This window comes from Torulaspora delbrueckii, chromosome 5, assembly GCF_000243375.1.
Source record: "Torulaspora delbrueckii CBS 1146 chromosome 5, complete genome".
Lineage (NCBI taxonomy): Eukaryota > Fungi > Ascomycota > Saccharomycetes > Saccharomycetales > Saccharomycetaceae > Torulaspora > Torulaspora delbrueckii.
In genome coordinates this window covers 271,928-287,471 of record NC_016505.1, presented here as the reverse complement: position 1 = coordinate 287,471, position 15,544 = coordinate 271,928, and the positions used below count along the sequence as shown (strand labels likewise).

The window sequence follows — 15,544 nt, the reverse complement described above, 5'->3', positions numbered from 1 at the left end:
TGACTCTTTAACAGAATGAAACAAACTCAGAGAAGTATTGGAAATGGCACTCTCGAGGCTGGAAAAGTGTCTATCGCATCATGCTCGTACACTTTTGCCACATGTGCTCTCCAAGGAATCCTCTTATAGGCTCGCGTATGTCTTTTCGCTCATTTGTGCCATGAGCTCGGGGTTCATTACACTCATCGCTCTCTATTCGAAACCGTGGAATTTACAACTCGGTTATACTGCTTGGCAAGTTAACACCATTGTGTCATTTGCCAACTTGGGTACTTATTTGACTCCACCAGTGTTGGGATGGCTCGCTGATACCCATGGTCCTATAACGCTTAGTGCTCTGGCGATTATCGGCTTTATCCCGAGTTATGCTTACGTTGGTTACTCTTTCAACCATCCCGAATTAGCATCTTTTAGGATGACAGTTGTTGCCTTCGTTGTGATCGGTGTTTCAACTAGTGCTCTGTACTTTAGTGCATTGCTCACATGCGCTAAGTTGTGCCCCACGCGTAAGATCCTATCAATCAGTCTACCCACTACATGCTACGGGATTTCCTCTTTGCTTGGGTCTCAGCTGCTAAGAGCAGGCTGCTTTTGGTCCGAAGGATATCTCGATTTGGGTTCTGTCTTTACAACTTTTGCCTGGCTATATGCTGCTGTTGGATTGCTGGCCTGGATCGCTACCAGTACAGTCTCTATGCTTCATCATCATAATTCACAAATTGACGAGCAACAGCCCTTGCTTCCCGTACCAGCAGACGAACGGTCCAGGCAAAAGAATTTCTTTCAAGATGCCATCGCCTACGTGCTAGCAGTGTCGATGCTATTGGCATTAGGGCCCCTGGAAATGTTTGTCGCAAATATGGGTTCACTCTCAAACTTAATCTCAAATGATTCCGCACAACTGTCTAACCAGATGCTATCCATCTACGCCCTCAGCTCAACAGCAGCCAGAATTTTAACGGGCTTACTCACAGATGTGCTCTCCGCTAAAAAGATCTCTGCCAAGTGGATCCTCATCGCACACTTACTACTATGTCTACTCTCACAACTGGGCGTTCTACAATTGACCCAATCAACCTCCCTCCCTCCCCATTGGAAGATCCTCTCGATGGGCGGACTCATCGGGTTCGTCTACGGTGGACTGTACACGATATACCCAACAATAGTGCTTATAGTATGGGGGGACAAGCTTTTCGGAACCGCATACGGCAGTATGATGATCGCGCCCGCCATTGGATCAGCATTATCCTGCATGAGCTACGCTAAAGTGTTCGACTCTAATTGCGTCGACGAAAACAACAATTGCATCTCACCAGTATTCAAGATCACTACAGTAGAGTTAGCGTGCTGCCTAGTGGTTACAATGGTTGCACTGAGGGCCTGGAAACGCAGAGCAGTGCCCATCTAAGCTACTCATCACTGCTATATATCTATCATCGCTATGTAGTTACCCGCATTTACATTGAGAAGTAAGTCGACGTGTCATGAAATTGAAAAATCGTCAATACTATAGCAGCTCCATTCGATTTAAAGGTATATATAGCATTTATCAGCGTAATAAAAGCCATTGGAGTGGTACGGTGAGTCAAAGGATGTCTGGCCGTTTACTTGATTTGTTTAAGCCGTTTGAGGCTTACCTTCCTGAGGTGATTGCACCTCAAAGGAAAGTTCCATACAACCAAAAATTGATTTGGACAGGTGTTTCTCTGCTGATCTTCTTGGTGTTGGGCCAAATGCCTCTGTATGGTATTGTCTCTAGTGAAACTTCCGATCCCCTTTACTGGTTGCGTGCAATGTTGGCCTCTAATCGTGGTACTTTGATGGAATTGGGTGTCTCTCCGATCATTACTTCGTCTATGATCTTCCAATTCTTGCAAGGTACTCAACTGCTGCAGGTCGATGTGCAGAACAAACATGACCGTGAATTATTTCAAATTGCTCAAAAGGTTTGTGCCATTGTCTTGACATTCGGTCAGGCCGTTGTCGTTGTGCTTTCTGGTAACTACGGTAAACCAGGAGATCTCGGTATTGCTATCTCTCTCCTACTGATTTTCCAATTAATGTTTGCCTCATTTATCGTTTTACTGTTGGACGAATTGTCTTCAAAAGGTTATGGTCTTGGTTCTGGTATCTCTTTGTTCACTGCTACCAATATCGCCGAACAGATCTTTTGGAAGGCATTTGCACCTACTACAGTCAACTCTGGCCGTGGAAAAGAGTTTGAGGGTGCTATGATTGCGTTCTTCCACTTGCTTGCAGTTAGAAAGGATAAGAAGAGAGCTTTGGTGGAGGCTTTTTACAGATCAAACTTGCCAAATATGTTTCAAGTAATCGCAACAGTGTTTGTGTTTCTATTTGTTCTCTACTTACAAGGTTTCCGTTACGAATTACCTATCAGATCCACCAAGGTCAGAGGTCAAATTGGCACATACCCAATCAAATTGTTCTACACTTCAAACACCCCAATTATGTTGCAAGCCGCTTTGACATCGAACATCTTCTTGATCTCTCAAATTTTGTATCAAAAGTTCCCTTCGAACCCAGTTATCCGTCTACTTGGTGTTTGGGGTGTAAAACCAGGCCAACCAGGTCCACAACAGGCTTTAAGTGGGTTGGCTTACTACATCCAACCTCCAACCTCGGTCAAAGAAATTCCATTGGATCCAATCAAGACTGTCATTTACGTAGCATTCGTGCTAGGTGTTTGTGCTTTGTTTTCCAAGACTTGGATTGAAGTCTCTGGAACTTCCCCTCGTGATATCGCCAAGCAATTCAAGGAACAAGGTATGGTCATCAATGGTAAGAGAGAAACCAGTGTTTACAGAGAACTGAAGAAGATCATTCCAACAGCAGCTGCCTTTGGCGGTGCAACCATCGGTGCATTATCTGTTTGTTCAGACTTTTTAGGTACTTTGGGATCTGGTACTTCAATTCTGATGGCCACCACAACTATTTACGGTTATTATGAGATGGCCGCCAAAGAAGGTGGTTTCTCGAAGAACTTCATTGCTGGTGTTTCTGAACTAATGTAGAATAGTCATATATATACAGCTAACTAAAGCCTTGTGCATAGCTAACTCACGCGTCAATGACCTGATGCTGCACATGTATTACAGCTACTGTTGATGGGACCAAAAAAAAAAGAAGAACTCCTCATAGGGGGCTCGAACCCCTGACATTTCGGTATCCTTGGTTTAAGCTATGCTTAAAAGCCGAACGCTCTACCAACTGAGCTAACAAGGACGAGTTCTCGAGTGAGAAAAGTTTTAAGCTGCCCTTTTAACGAGATGACCTGAGAAAGATCATAATAGTATTCATATGTGAAGTGAAGTTAAGTGAAGCGAAGCGAATTTGCAATAAATGATAATGATGTTAAGGTTAAACAGGTTTATTTAGGTGGAATATGTTCAAAGGAAGGTAGAGGATGATTAGATAGTCTTCTTGACTCTTCTCGTAGCTCTTCTTTTCATCTTTTCCTCTCTGGCGGCCTTGGCTTCTGGACCAGCTTCAGTGTCTAGGTAGTAATCCCACCATCTGAAAGAAGAAGCATAGTTACCGATAAAATAGTGGTGGTGTAGATCATGGTGCTCAGCACCGGCCCAGAAAGGCAAAAATTTGTTTAGGGACCATGGGAAATCGTAACCGGAGTGAGCATCAACAGCTTGAAAAAGTCTCAAAGTGATCCACACACAAAGGGTAAACAGATGCAAATTACCAGTGTACATGACATAAAGGATTGGCATACCAACGGTACCAAAGCCCAATGTCATAGTCTCAACTGGATGTGCGTACTCAGCAGCCATACCAAAAGGTGCAGCGTATCTGTGATGCTGCTTATGGATGTATTTGTAAAAGGCACCGTAATGGAAAAGACGGTGAGCCCAGTAATGCCACACGTCCTCTAAGACAAAGAAGAGACAAATCTCTAGGGCCATTCTCTTTAAAGTTGGGAAAGGTACTTCAACGGTGATACCTAATTTCTCACACATTGGATGGAAAGTCCAGATTGGAATAGCCTCGACCAAGAAATGGGAAAGCACCACGGACTTGAAACAGTGCCACTGTTCTTTTGCACTTGGGATTTTAGTTGGTTGCAACTTGTAACGTCTAAAGAAAGGCACTTGATCAATGATGAGCCATGGCAAACATCTAAAGAAATACATGAATTCATGCAATAGGAAAAACATCAAACCAGTGGCCAAAACATCGTTGTTCATATAAACATACCAAGCAGCCCAATATTTCTCTAAGAAGTTCAACTGAGGTTGGAATTGATAAACATTTTGCAAAGTACCACTGAAACTCTCATCCTTGATAAGAGCTCCAATAGTGGAATTCTGGAAAACAGCAGACATTGTCGACCTACTATGTTATTCTATAAATCCCAGAGTGTGGTTCCTGACAATTCTAACGGACCTTTAAATGAACTTTGAGTGAACTGTAAAGTATGTTGCAACTTCAATGTCCGTTAAAGAGTGCTGCGATGGGCTAAAATTCTTATCGGTCACTATTTTATCGAGAAGCATGGCCACCTTGTTTCTATACGAGCTGAGGGGCAGTGTGGCCCAATTAGGTAAAAAGAAAAAAACCTCGAAGAAAATTTTAAAACGCATCTTAAACGACAGACAGCAGGCTGGGTAACAGTTTGGAGTTACCTGGAATATCATTCAGTTTTTCCGGCCGGAAAAACTTGGGCTGGGCCCTGCAAATAGACGACGCGTCGGATTTTTCGCGTTGCACCGGGTAAACAGTTTATCCGAAGATGACTCTTTTGGTACACAGGTGTACTAAATGGGAACGAAGATCTTCCGGGCTGGTTTCTCTGTATCTATGAAAAATTCTCGAGCGTAACATGATGCTGTTGCATACTAGATATTTACGTGCTGGGCTATCGTGTTCAATGTAGCCCTTTCACAGCATAGATTTATGCAATGTAGTAGGCTCGCCGACGGGCTGTTTCGTGTACTCCCGCGTGTCTCTTGCTTGCCTTGTTTCTTCTCTTTTGTTGAGGTAATACGTGGCACGACTTGTACTTCGACTGGTTCCACGACAGGATCCCAAGCATATATAAATAAAAAAAGTTGTTATTTACACCATATAGAATCTCTCTCTTTTCCATCTTTCTTGTTTGTTTGCTTAATTTTTTTTAAAAAGCTCTTTGAACATAAATACTGTCAATAAGCTCTTCGACGTTTTTTTGTTCTAGTCATTCGCTAAAGAAGATAGATTTTAATCTTATTATCGCAATACAATGAAAGGTTTAATTCTAGTTGGTGGTTACGGTACCAGATTGAGACCTTTGACCTTGACGGTCCCAAAACCATTGGTCGAGTTCGGTAACAGACCAATGATTTTGCATCAAATTGAAGCTTTGGCTAATGCTGGTGTCACTGATATCGTCTTGGCTGTTAACTACAGACCAGAGGTTATGGTTGAGACTTTGAAAAAGTACGAAAAGGAATACGGTGTTTCTATCACTTTCTCCGTTGAGACTGAGCCATTAGGTACCGCTGGTCCTTTGAAATTGGCTGAAAAGGTCTTGAAGAAGGACAAATCTCCATTCTTTGTTCTAAACTCCGATGTCATCTGTGACTATCCTTTCAAGGAGTTGGCTGATTTCCACAAGGCTCACGGTGGTCAAGGTACCATTGTCGCTACCAAGGTCGATGAACCTTCCAAATACGGTGTTATCGTTCACGACATTGCTACTCCAAACTTGATTGACAGATTCGTTGAAAAGCCAGTTGAGTTTGTTGGTAACAGAATTAACGCTGGTTTGTACATCTTGAACCCAGAAGTTATCGATTTGATCGAATTGAAGCCAACTTCCATCGAAAAGGAGACTTTCCCAATCTTGGTCGAACAAAAATCTCTTTACTCCTTCGATTTGGAAGGTTACTGGATGGATGTCGGTCAACCAAAGGATTTCCTCTCTGGTTCCGTTCTTTACCTAAATTCTTTGGCTAAGAACCACCCAGAGAAATTGGCTAAGGGTGATAACATTGTCGGCAACGCTCTTGTTGACCCATCCGCCAAGATCTCCCCAAGCGCTAAGATCGGCCCAGATGTCGTCATTGGTCCAAACGTTACCATCGGTGACGGTGTCAGAATTACCAGATCTGTTGTTCTAAAGGACTCTACCATTAGAGCTCACTCTCTTGTGAAGTCTACTATCGTTGGTTGGTCTTCTACCGTTGGCCAATGGTGTCGTCTAGAAGGTGTCACTGTCTTGGGTGATGACGTTGAAGTTAAAGATGAAATCTACATCAACGGTGGTAAGGTCTTGCCTCACAAGTCCATCTCCACCAACGTTCCAAAGGAGGCTATTATTATGTAATAGCATCCAACTCGTGTTCCACAAAATAATCAAATCAAGTTTGTTTCACTGGTCAAAGGTTGATCCTTTGAATATCTGTTATACCCATCTCCATATATAATTAATGAATTTTTACAAAAAGGATTCTCTATAATGAATTTTTATTTATTTGTCAAACTTTCTAATATTACATCCAACAGTCATCAACTTCTTCAGTACCCATCTCGGTTCCCTCACTGATCATCTTTCTGTATTTGTGAATCTTGGTATTGTCTTCCATGAATCTTATAATCTTATCCAACTTACCTTTTGATTCCATCTGTAGAAAATTGAGCTGAATGATGAGCTTGAGTCTGGTTTCTATATTATTATCATCATCATCATCATAATTGCCACCATCTGGTGAGGATGTTTGCTTGGCTTTTTCCTCTTCTGTATATTGATTCAATTTGATCATTTGTCTTTTTTGTAAGGTTTTCAGGAGCGCTTGCCTCTTTTCTATAACTTCTTGTTTCAAAACTTTTGTTTTCTCCACTTGATTGGCCATTTTCGTATCAACTTCATTAGCATCAGTTATTTCCATGATTTCCTGCGTTCGTACATGCACGCCTCTGATAGTTTTCTCCATACTACGTAATGTCTTTTCCATATTTTTCAGATCTGTGTCACGCTGCTGATATAGCTCACCGTACCTTTCAGCAACCTGCTTCATACCAGAAACTATGTCAGGTATACTTCTGGAGATACGTGTCGCAGCCTGTGAAGAAAACATCATGAAATCTGATGCACTTGTGGCGGTCAAAGGCGTGGTCGCCTCGATTGGAGATACCATTTTGTATCCATTTATCAGCGATGAATTGCCGTTATTCATATGACCTTGACTTCGTGTAAACAAATGTTCGTAATGCTCACTCATAATTTCATTAGGAGTCAGTCTATCTTTATTGGTGATAGTGCTTAAAGCGCCATTTGCTATCAAAGTATTGAAAAAGGTTTTATCACCATTTTTCGCAGCAATGTGCAGGGCGGTATTACCTGATCGATCCTGATTATTGAGCAACAACTCAATTCTGTATTGTGGTGAGAAATCTTTGATTTTGGAAAGAACAATGTCGAGGTAATAAATGGCTGATGGCGTTGATGATTTCCTCTGTACAATATGATGAACGATTGTCTGAAGTTGCGAGTCAACATCAAAAACGGTGTCACGAAGTAATTCAAAGATGCGCGGAAACGACCTCCTAGAATATGAATTGTGAAACATGGAACTTCTGATTAACGGTGTTTGCCCCTGTGAATTTGTCGCGCTTAAATTGGTTCCAGCCTGGACAAGAGCTTCGACTATGGGCAAATTACCCATTGAACATGCCCAATGAAATGCCGTATGCAACTCGGGATCAATAGGGGCATCAATATATGGTGCGCTACTAGGTGGGGGGAGGAGTAATTCTGCTGGGACTGATCTATTAGATCTAACCTCACTGGAAATAAAATAATCGACTAACTTTGAGAGATACTCATTAACCTTATCATGTATGTCAGTGCTTTGAGGCCTAGACTGTGCCGCGTAACGAGGAATATTGGATATCACTGGAGAAGTAGCTGTGCTGTACCTTTGATCAAATGCGTTGGCATCGGATAGCTCACTGGGCGATGTCGGCAGCGATTCGGAAGATTGCGATGCAGCCTGCGACCCATGAATTAACCTTGTATCGTGACTCGCCATTGCCAAATCATCGCGACGCATATGATTTTGAACATGTTGTTCGATGTCGCTTGATAAACCATCTTCGATGTCGAGTTCCTGAAATCTCTCTTGATGCTTCCTCGGGAAATGACCTCTGCCCTCATCCTCCACTAACAATTCAAGATTTGATGTTCTGATCGAGGGTAGTTCCGTAGTGGCGATTGATGAGTTCGGTATGCTTGGCCTAGGGTATCCCATATCACTCTGAGATCTTTCCAATGGAGCTTCCAACTTTTTCTTTACTCTTGATGCTGAAGGAGGTCTTCCTCTCCTTCTAGTCGTTACTCGAGAAGTATTGGCTGCGGCTAAAGTTGGTGTTGCGGACGGACTATGATTTCCTTCCATAGCCGCTGACATACTTGCACTTTTAACCGCCCTCTTTTTTGTAGAGTCACTTCTTGAAGCATGATGATGTTTTGGAGCTTGAGGGGGAGATTCCGAGCCATTAGACTGTTTAAAATCAAATAAAGGTTTCAATTCTTCGTATACGTCAAATTTGTTCGCCAGTCTTGTAGCAATATCCAGAGGTACCCAAGTTCCCTGGTATTTCCCAAACCCACCCTGCACTTTCTCATGCACTTCCTTGATAACTTCTTTCTCCAGTATTCTAGTTCTCTTGGCCTTGGCAAACTTCGCTGCCTTTAAGATATGTGTTGCATTGACCCAGTCATCGGTTTTCCTCTTCATTACCGAACCAGTCGGATGAATGAACTCGTAGACATCCACACCCGAGTATTTGGCGGAGTATATCTGATTAGGCGCCATGATTCGACCTCTGGCTGATATTAATTCCACTCAAATAAGACCAAAAGGTTGACCAAAAACGCTAATTACTTTCTCGGAAAAGAACCAAAACAAAGCAACAAGTGCGCGCCCAAGTAGCCAGTCAATGTAAAGCCAACGATCTATCCTCTACCTGACTTACTTTGATCGATGGTTCCATTGCTTATGTGTCCCCATCTTTAGTCTCTTCCCTTTAATAATTTTTCATTACCCTCCTAGGAGCTCTAACTTAGAAAGTATAAGACTAATGAACAAAGGTTCGAGTTGTGATATCAAATAATAACAAGTTGAAGAGATTATGTCGACTAACTTGAATTGGTTATGTATTTTGTAAATGTATCGAAATCATTTCCCTATTGAAGTTGTTATTACCTTTAAAAAATGTCTGTATTTAAGTTATGTGTTATAAATATTATGTGATGATTTCGCAATCTTGCAGCTCATTCTAGAAGGATGTCTCTCAACCTCCCAATATCATGAGGTGTGAATTCCAAAATGTCAACAAAATATTGTTCGACAGATTGGAATTCCGCACAAAAATCATCTATGAAGAATCTCATCGCTTCGTAAACCGATGACATGAGAGTCTTCGCCATTTTCTCTGGCGTTAATTGGTAAATTCGTGTCAGCTTCTCAGATTCCTTACCCAGCATGGTGTAATATAAATCACCCCTAGCCTCTAGCTTTTTGATGAGTTTGATCTCAGTTCTTAATCCTATAGTCGTCAATTCGTACTCTTTGGCAATGGTGTCGTTGTCGACACCTAGAATGGATAAAAGTAGCATACCTAGAACCCCGGTCCTATCCTTACCTGCAGTACAGTGGAACAACAAGGAGCTTTGCTGATGACAGTTACCATCGAGGATATACTGGAAGAAAGTTTTGATAGCGTTCGTCGAATTCTTCAAAACTATCATGTAGGCCTTGGGGAAACTGTACGAGGAGATTAATAAGCCATGGTAGTGTTCTGCCATAACTTCTGGTGATACACTTGCATTTTGATTGCATGCGATATTTTGAACCATGTCATTGTCGGGGAATAGACCATTGTCAGCTGCTTCACCTGTTGCTCTCAAGTCAAAGACCCGCTTCAAATGCAGATTTGATTTCAAATATCTAAGTGCATCCTCAGTAACGTCACATGGATTAGCACAACGGTATACACATCCAGTCTTGACTCTCCGACCATGGAAAGAAGTTGGATAGCCACCCAAGTCTCTGAAATTCGAAACTTTTGAAAATTCATATGGTAATGGCCAACGTGCAATGACATCAGATGGGTTCACACTGGTACCACGCACAATCGAAGTCATTTGATAGAATCTTTCCAACTGACTTTCACGCGACAAATGCTCTGCGACCAGATCTACTAGCTTGCAACAATAGTTAACAAGACCCTTACGAAGTGGTAAATTAAGTTCATTACGATCATTGGGCAATCCAAGGAAATTATGATTCGCACCATGAATTAACCTCAAGGTATGCCTACCACTAAAAGTATTTGCGTAATTTGCTGCAGCATCCATAGGAATAACTTCATCATTAACTCCATAGCAGGAAAGGACCCAAGTTCTCTTATCGATACTCTTAAAAGCTGCCGCATCAACTTCGACTGCGCTTAAAGTCTCTGAGCAAGGGACCCAAGTCTTTACATGATCCCCATACCTTGGAAATTTACACCAATAGCCACCATTCTGACGCCAGTCGGCACAATCCTTCAATCGTTTTCTCAACAAACCCTGCCCATCGAATCTGCCCGCAAGATTGATCAAGTTTGGAATATACTTGTCAGGATTGGATCTGGCAAATTCGAACATCGACACAACTCCACGCGAATGCGCCATGATGGTATCAAGAGTCAACGTAAATCCACAGAGTTCCTTACATAACCGTGGCGACGATACAAATTCATAAATAGTATCTATGTCTTCCACATCTTGAGATATGGTACGTCCTACGTCACGATCTCTGTTATCCTCGGAATCTCCCAACCCTCTAAAATCCATTCTTATCACAAAGAATCCCATCTCAGTAAGCCTTGAAGCCATCATGGGCTGATATGGGTAGTTCTTATTCGATGAATGTCCATGAAGCAATAATGCCAATCGATGCTGCGGTAATTCGAACTGGTGTTGATTTTGCACCTTTTCACTAAAAGTATCAAACTGCAGGGATTTGGGACTGCAAAGTATGCCAGCTATACCTTTTGCTGTATGATACTTCCCATGTTTAAAGTAAACCAATTGTTCATTAGCCTCTAGCCGGATGTAGGATGGTACATCCTTTACAACTTCGTAAGTAACCTTCTCCATACCAATTTCATCAAGTAGAACCATTTTGCTGATGACTGGCGAGGTTCTTTAGTGGGTTGTTAATTTTTTAACCTGTACCAATACAAATCGTTAAAATGAGTTTTCCACTTTGTGATTCTACTCCGCCTGCGGCACAACTCGCGCAAGCAAGCCCAAGCCAGCGCTGTTGCTGGGGGGGGTCAGTAATTAAGCAATGAATTTACAGTTGGTTCTGCCGTACGAAAGACATTGCAAGAGCTTCGTCATAATTTTCCTCATCGACACAGCGACTGCCAATGAAAATACGCATCTATTCAGGCAAATTTAAAAAGTACAGTCGGCCTACAGGATGCAGACGGTGAGTCGGCGATCAGACACGCGTAATGCCTAAAAGTCAATTGACCGGCAAATATGGTAACCATCAAATTCAGTATTTATTTGTATAACAGAATAATATAACGGGCTTCGATTTGATGTCCAATTCGGGTCATGATGTTCAAAATAGGAAGGCTTCGATTGCCCCTCATCGGTGCCTTCGTAATGCGGGAAAATACCCTTTTTGGAAAGTAAGCCTGGGTTCGAATCTCGCAAGGAGCACCATTTTAAAATTGGTTCGTATAAGTATTGGGCTTGGCTAAAGTAGCCTTGCTTAGTCGTAATGTAGTCGTATGGGACCTGTAGCTCGATGGCCCAACGCTTGTTGTAGTACAATTCTTGAGAGAGGTTTGGGCCGTTTGGGTGAGTTGTTGGATTAAGATTGCCGGAGATGCATACCGGCTGAGGGCTTACCTGTGAAAAATTGGGCGCTCATCTTAAGAGAGTTTCTTGAAGCAAGAGAAATACAAATCACTACTCCTTAACGTTTGTCTTAGCGAGGTTCATTTTTGACTAGAGTATTTCAAATGACGTCTAATTGTAAGGACAGGGTTTGTGAGTTAACTCAACCTCAGGAAAGGGTTCTTAAACAAGTTTGGACTTATTTGTTCCATTTTTGGCAAATACCAGTTAATGGTGAAGCAGCTTTTAAGAAATCAAGTGTAAGTGCAGCAGATACTTCGGAAAAGAAGAAGAAGAAGACTTCGTTCTTTGGTAAACTGCAATCCACTTATTCTGGTGGTCAACAGGACGATGCTGAAGATGAAGATACTGAGAATAAGGAATCGGAGTACGTATTGAACCAAATTCATCATACTTTGAAAGATTTAGATCCAGCTACTACCAGGGACCATTTTTGGGATATGCTGAGAGTGGAAACCCCAGATACAGTGTTGTTGAAATTTGTTAGAGCTAGAAAATGGAAGATCGATAAGACTATGTCGATGATCGCTCATTCTATGATTTGGAGGGAGGAGTCTCAAGTGGATGCGATCATCAATGGGGGTGAAGTGGGATTTTATGAAAATGGTGAAGAAGGAGTTATCAAGAACTTGGAACTGCAAAAGGCATTCATAACTGGCCACGACAAAGAGGGAAGACCGATCCTTCTTGCCAGGCCCAGACTGCATTACGCTCATGATCAGTCAGAGGCCGATATTGAAAAGTACTGTCTGTTAATCATTGAGCAGGCAAAATTATTCTTCAAGAGTCCAGTAGAGACGGCTACTATCCTGTTTGATCTGAGTGGTTTCTCAATGTCCAATATGGATTATGGTCCAGTCAAGTTTTTAATCACTTGCTTCGAAGCTCATTATCCTGAGAATTTGGGACATATGTTCATTCATAAGGCGCCCTGGATTTTCTCGCCAATATGGAACATCGTCAAGAATTGGCTAGATCCTGTTGTTTCCTCTAAAATCAACTTTACCAAGAGCATTAAGGACCTGACTGAATATATAGATCTGGATCAACTACCGGAATACTTGGGAGGTGAAAATACTGTTGATCTGGACTCATTCGTTAAGCCTGATGGATCACACGACATCAAATTGAAAGATGTTGATACCAAGGCAAAAATAGTTGCTGAAAGGGAAGAATTGGTTAAAAAGTTTGTCCACGCTACGGTGAAATGGATTGAATCCGAAACTGAAGAAGAATCATCCAAATTTCTTCAGGAAAAAGCTTCACTGGGTAACCAACTCACTGAAAATTATTCAGCATTGGATCCATACGTTAGGTCAAGGTCAATTTATGACATTGATGGCACACTAAAAGTGTAAATAATGTGTAACTTTATATCACATATCTTTTTCAATGAGATTATACGTTTATTTAAGGTTTGAAAATGTCAACAAGTATGAATCAAAAGATGGGAAGTAAGGGAAAAACATGATATGGACTTGCGCCTAGATGATATTGTAGATTCGATTATCGCTTCGAATGCAGAAACACCTCAATTGCTGCTAAGAACATGGTTGGACGACTTTTACAGGAAGTCGTCGGAGTTGGGATTATCCTCAGCTCAACTGATCAAAATGATAAGCTTTGCTTGCCATTCGACAACTTTATCAATGACAACACGACTGTATATTTTGGAAAATTGTCTATGGCCTAATGACTTTTTGTCAAGGGATGTGATAAAAGTTGTTATAAGTCAACTAGGTACCGCAACCGCCATATCAGATTTCAAAATACAGACGCCCAAGAAGCTCCAAGTAGCACTTTGCAGATGGCTAGTACATGTTTTTTTCCTTGTGACCCCAAACGATGAATTACCAGACTCTCACCTGGATTCTTCCATTTGGCTTCACCTTTGGCAGTACGATTTTCTACAACATTGGTTGACGTACATAGTTGTGTGGTCAACTACATCTCCGAAGGATGTGAAACGTTGGAAAGTTACTTTAGTTGAAAAGGTTGGCTCTAAACCGAATTATCAAGATTCCAGGGCCTGCGCAACTTTGATTCTTCATAAGCTTGAAAGCATAATTGGAAGCTCAAACGTAATATCAAGAGCAATAGATCGTCTAAATTGCAATGGCAGAAGGCTAAATACACTGCAAAGTCTGGAGTACGATGAAAATCATATTGCGCGGCTCAGAACTCTGTTGCTAAACAGAACGCCTTCAAAATTCACTGACAAGATCTTAGATGAACTAATTTCATCAAGCCTGAACCAACTGAGATCTTCGGAGGAAAATAATATGGGAACCAACTGTCTTCGAAAGCCAGAACTTAAGGACGCGCTTCTCCAAAATGCACACTCATTGCACAAACTGGCATGGCAATGGGATCGAGTCATAGTACCTAAAAACGTCGAACTTCTACTTCACAATACGAAATTATCTCCCTACCATTTTTATCTACTGGCGCTATCGAGTGAACATGAATTTTGGGTTATTGCCTATCAATGGATATGTATGTCATTGAGAAGAGCATTTGGCATGGAAGACACGGAAGGCAGCATTGCCATATTAGAAAATGTCATTCGCATTTGCCTAATACAAGACTCGTTAATACCCTTGATTGCCAAGGATTTTTTCAGTGTCAGATATTTGAAAGCTAATCGAAATATCTTCGTGCACATCTTTAGTGTCATTTTCCCTCTTCAGATGACATTCGAAGGCAATCTGACAAGCTTTGAAAGAAGTTTTCAAGAAATTTTAGCCTACTCTTTTCTTAATGACAGAAGCTACAGGACCATTTTTCCACCGGTAGTCAAATCTGTGGTATTATTAATGCAAAATTGGTTGAAAAGCGATACGGCATCGTTAACCCACTTTGCACTGAAACTTTTACAAGACATCCAAGAATTGTTGCTGTCAAATTTTGACAATGTAAATGAAAACAGGCTCAAAAGCATCGAGTTAATCAACCTACTAAACATCGTATCTAATACGCGACCATCTTCAGTTGTTGAAAAGGATTTAAAATACCTAATTGTACCGCGAGGACACCTTCATCGATTGCTTATAGCAGATGACCCACTGCTGCTAAATGGATGCTGCAATTATCTAATAAACACGAAGCAGTATCTGCTCGGTAAGGAGCCCGCCAATAAATACGTGCAAAGACAAAATGATTACATTTTGGATCTTACCAATTACTTGTGGCGGAACAAGCTACTCGATTCGAAAAGGTTCCTGAACATTCCTTCTGTTTTTCTACGTGTTGTGATTGATAATACATATCTGCCCATTATTGATATGAAGGCGAAGATATTGTCGTCCATCTCGGGAATACCTTCTATGTCATACGCATCAATCGCAAAATTACGCGAGCTTGAACGTGCAAGCCACGCCCAGTTGCACTACTTAGAACTAATAAATGATGAGGGTTTTAAGAGGTTTAAAAGGAACCAACCGCACTCTGAGAGCTGGCTATATAATAATCCTTCAAGCCTACACGACTTGAAGCTCGAGATACTCAAGGCATTTCGGAGCACAGGCCCGTATGGTGAAGTTGCAGGTTTTCTATTCACCTATCTGAAGAGCCTTTCAGAATACAACCTGGCCAAAGGTGATTTTTAGA

At 41.6% G+C, this 15,544-nt stretch overlaps 8 protein-coding genes and 1 non-coding gene across 9 annotated transcripts; 5 read left to right on the top strand and 4 right to left on the bottom strand.

Moving 5' to 3' along the window:
• Positions 1-43: 43 nt before the first annotated feature.
• MCH1 (Mch1p) lies at positions 44-1,408 on the top strand (the record flags this gene model as incomplete). The annotated part of the gene is made up of 1 exon (XM_003681549.1): positions 44-1,408. The coding sequence occupies one exon, from the start codon at positions 44-46 to the stop codon at positions 1,406-1,408; it is 1,365 nt and encodes a 454-aa protein (XP_003681597.1).
• A 76-nt stretch (positions 1,409-1,484) lies between these two features.
• On the top strand, positions 1,485-3,032 carry SEC61 (translocon subunit SEC61; the record flags this gene model as incomplete). Its single annotated transcript, XM_003681548.1, has 1 exon — positions 1,485-3,032. One exon carries the CDS (start codon positions 1,485-1,487, stop codon positions 3,030-3,032), a length of 1,548 nt encoding a protein of 515 aa, XP_003681596.1.
• Positions 3,033-3,149: 117 nt separating this feature from the next.
• On the bottom strand, positions 3,150-3,243 carry TDEL0Etrna7K. The gene is given in 2 exon segments: positions 3,150-3,186; positions 3,206-3,243. It is a non-coding gene; the product is annotated as a tRNA-Lys (tRNA).
• Positions 3,244-3,428: 185 nt separating this feature from the next.
• Positions 3,429-4,355, bottom strand: TDEL0E01410 (sterol desaturase family protein; the record flags this gene model as incomplete). Its single annotated transcript, XM_003681547.1, has 1 exon — positions 3,429-4,355. One exon carries the CDS (start codon positions 4,353-4,355, stop codon positions 3,429-3,431), a length of 927 nt encoding a protein of 308 aa, XP_003681595.1.
• Positions 4,356-5,251: 896 nt separating this feature from the next.
• Positions 5,252-6,337, top strand: PSA1 (mannose-1-phosphate guanylyltransferase; the record flags this gene model as incomplete). The annotated part of the gene is made up of 1 exon (XM_003681546.1): positions 5,252-6,337. One exon carries the CDS (start codon positions 5,252-5,254, stop codon positions 6,335-6,337), a length of 1,086 nt encoding a protein of 361 aa, XP_003681594.1.
• Positions 6,338-6,503: 166 nt separating this feature from the next.
• Positions 6,504-8,828, bottom strand: MBP1 (transcription factor MBP1; the record flags this gene model as incomplete). Its single annotated transcript, XM_003681545.1, has 1 exon — positions 6,504-8,828. One exon carries the CDS (start codon positions 8,826-8,828, stop codon positions 6,504-6,506), a length of 2,325 nt encoding a protein of 774 aa, XP_003681593.1.
• A 458-nt stretch (positions 8,829-9,286) lies between these two features.
• Positions 9,287-11,182, bottom strand: TDEL0E01380 (uncharacterized protein; the record flags this gene model as incomplete). Its single annotated transcript, XM_003681544.1, has 1 exon — positions 9,287-11,182. The coding sequence occupies one exon, from the start codon at positions 11,180-11,182 to the stop codon at positions 9,287-9,289; it is 1,896 nt and encodes a 631-aa protein (XP_003681592.1).
• Positions 11,183-12,039: 857 nt separating this feature from the next.
• On the top strand, positions 12,040-13,293 carry CSR1 (Csr1p; the record flags this gene model as incomplete). The annotated part of the gene is made up of 1 exon (XM_003681543.1): positions 12,040-13,293. The coding sequence occupies one exon, from the start codon at positions 12,040-12,042 to the stop codon at positions 13,291-13,293; it is 1,254 nt and encodes a 417-aa protein (XP_003681591.1).
• A 114-nt stretch (positions 13,294-13,407) lies between these two features.
• Positions 13,408-15,543, top strand: CTF3 (Ctf3p; the record flags this gene model as incomplete). The annotated part of the gene is made up of 1 exon (XM_003681542.1): positions 13,408-15,543. The coding sequence occupies one exon, from the start codon at positions 13,408-13,410 to the stop codon at positions 15,541-15,543; it is 2,136 nt and encodes a 711-aa protein (XP_003681590.1).
• Between the last annotated feature and the right edge of the window lies 1 nt (position 15,544).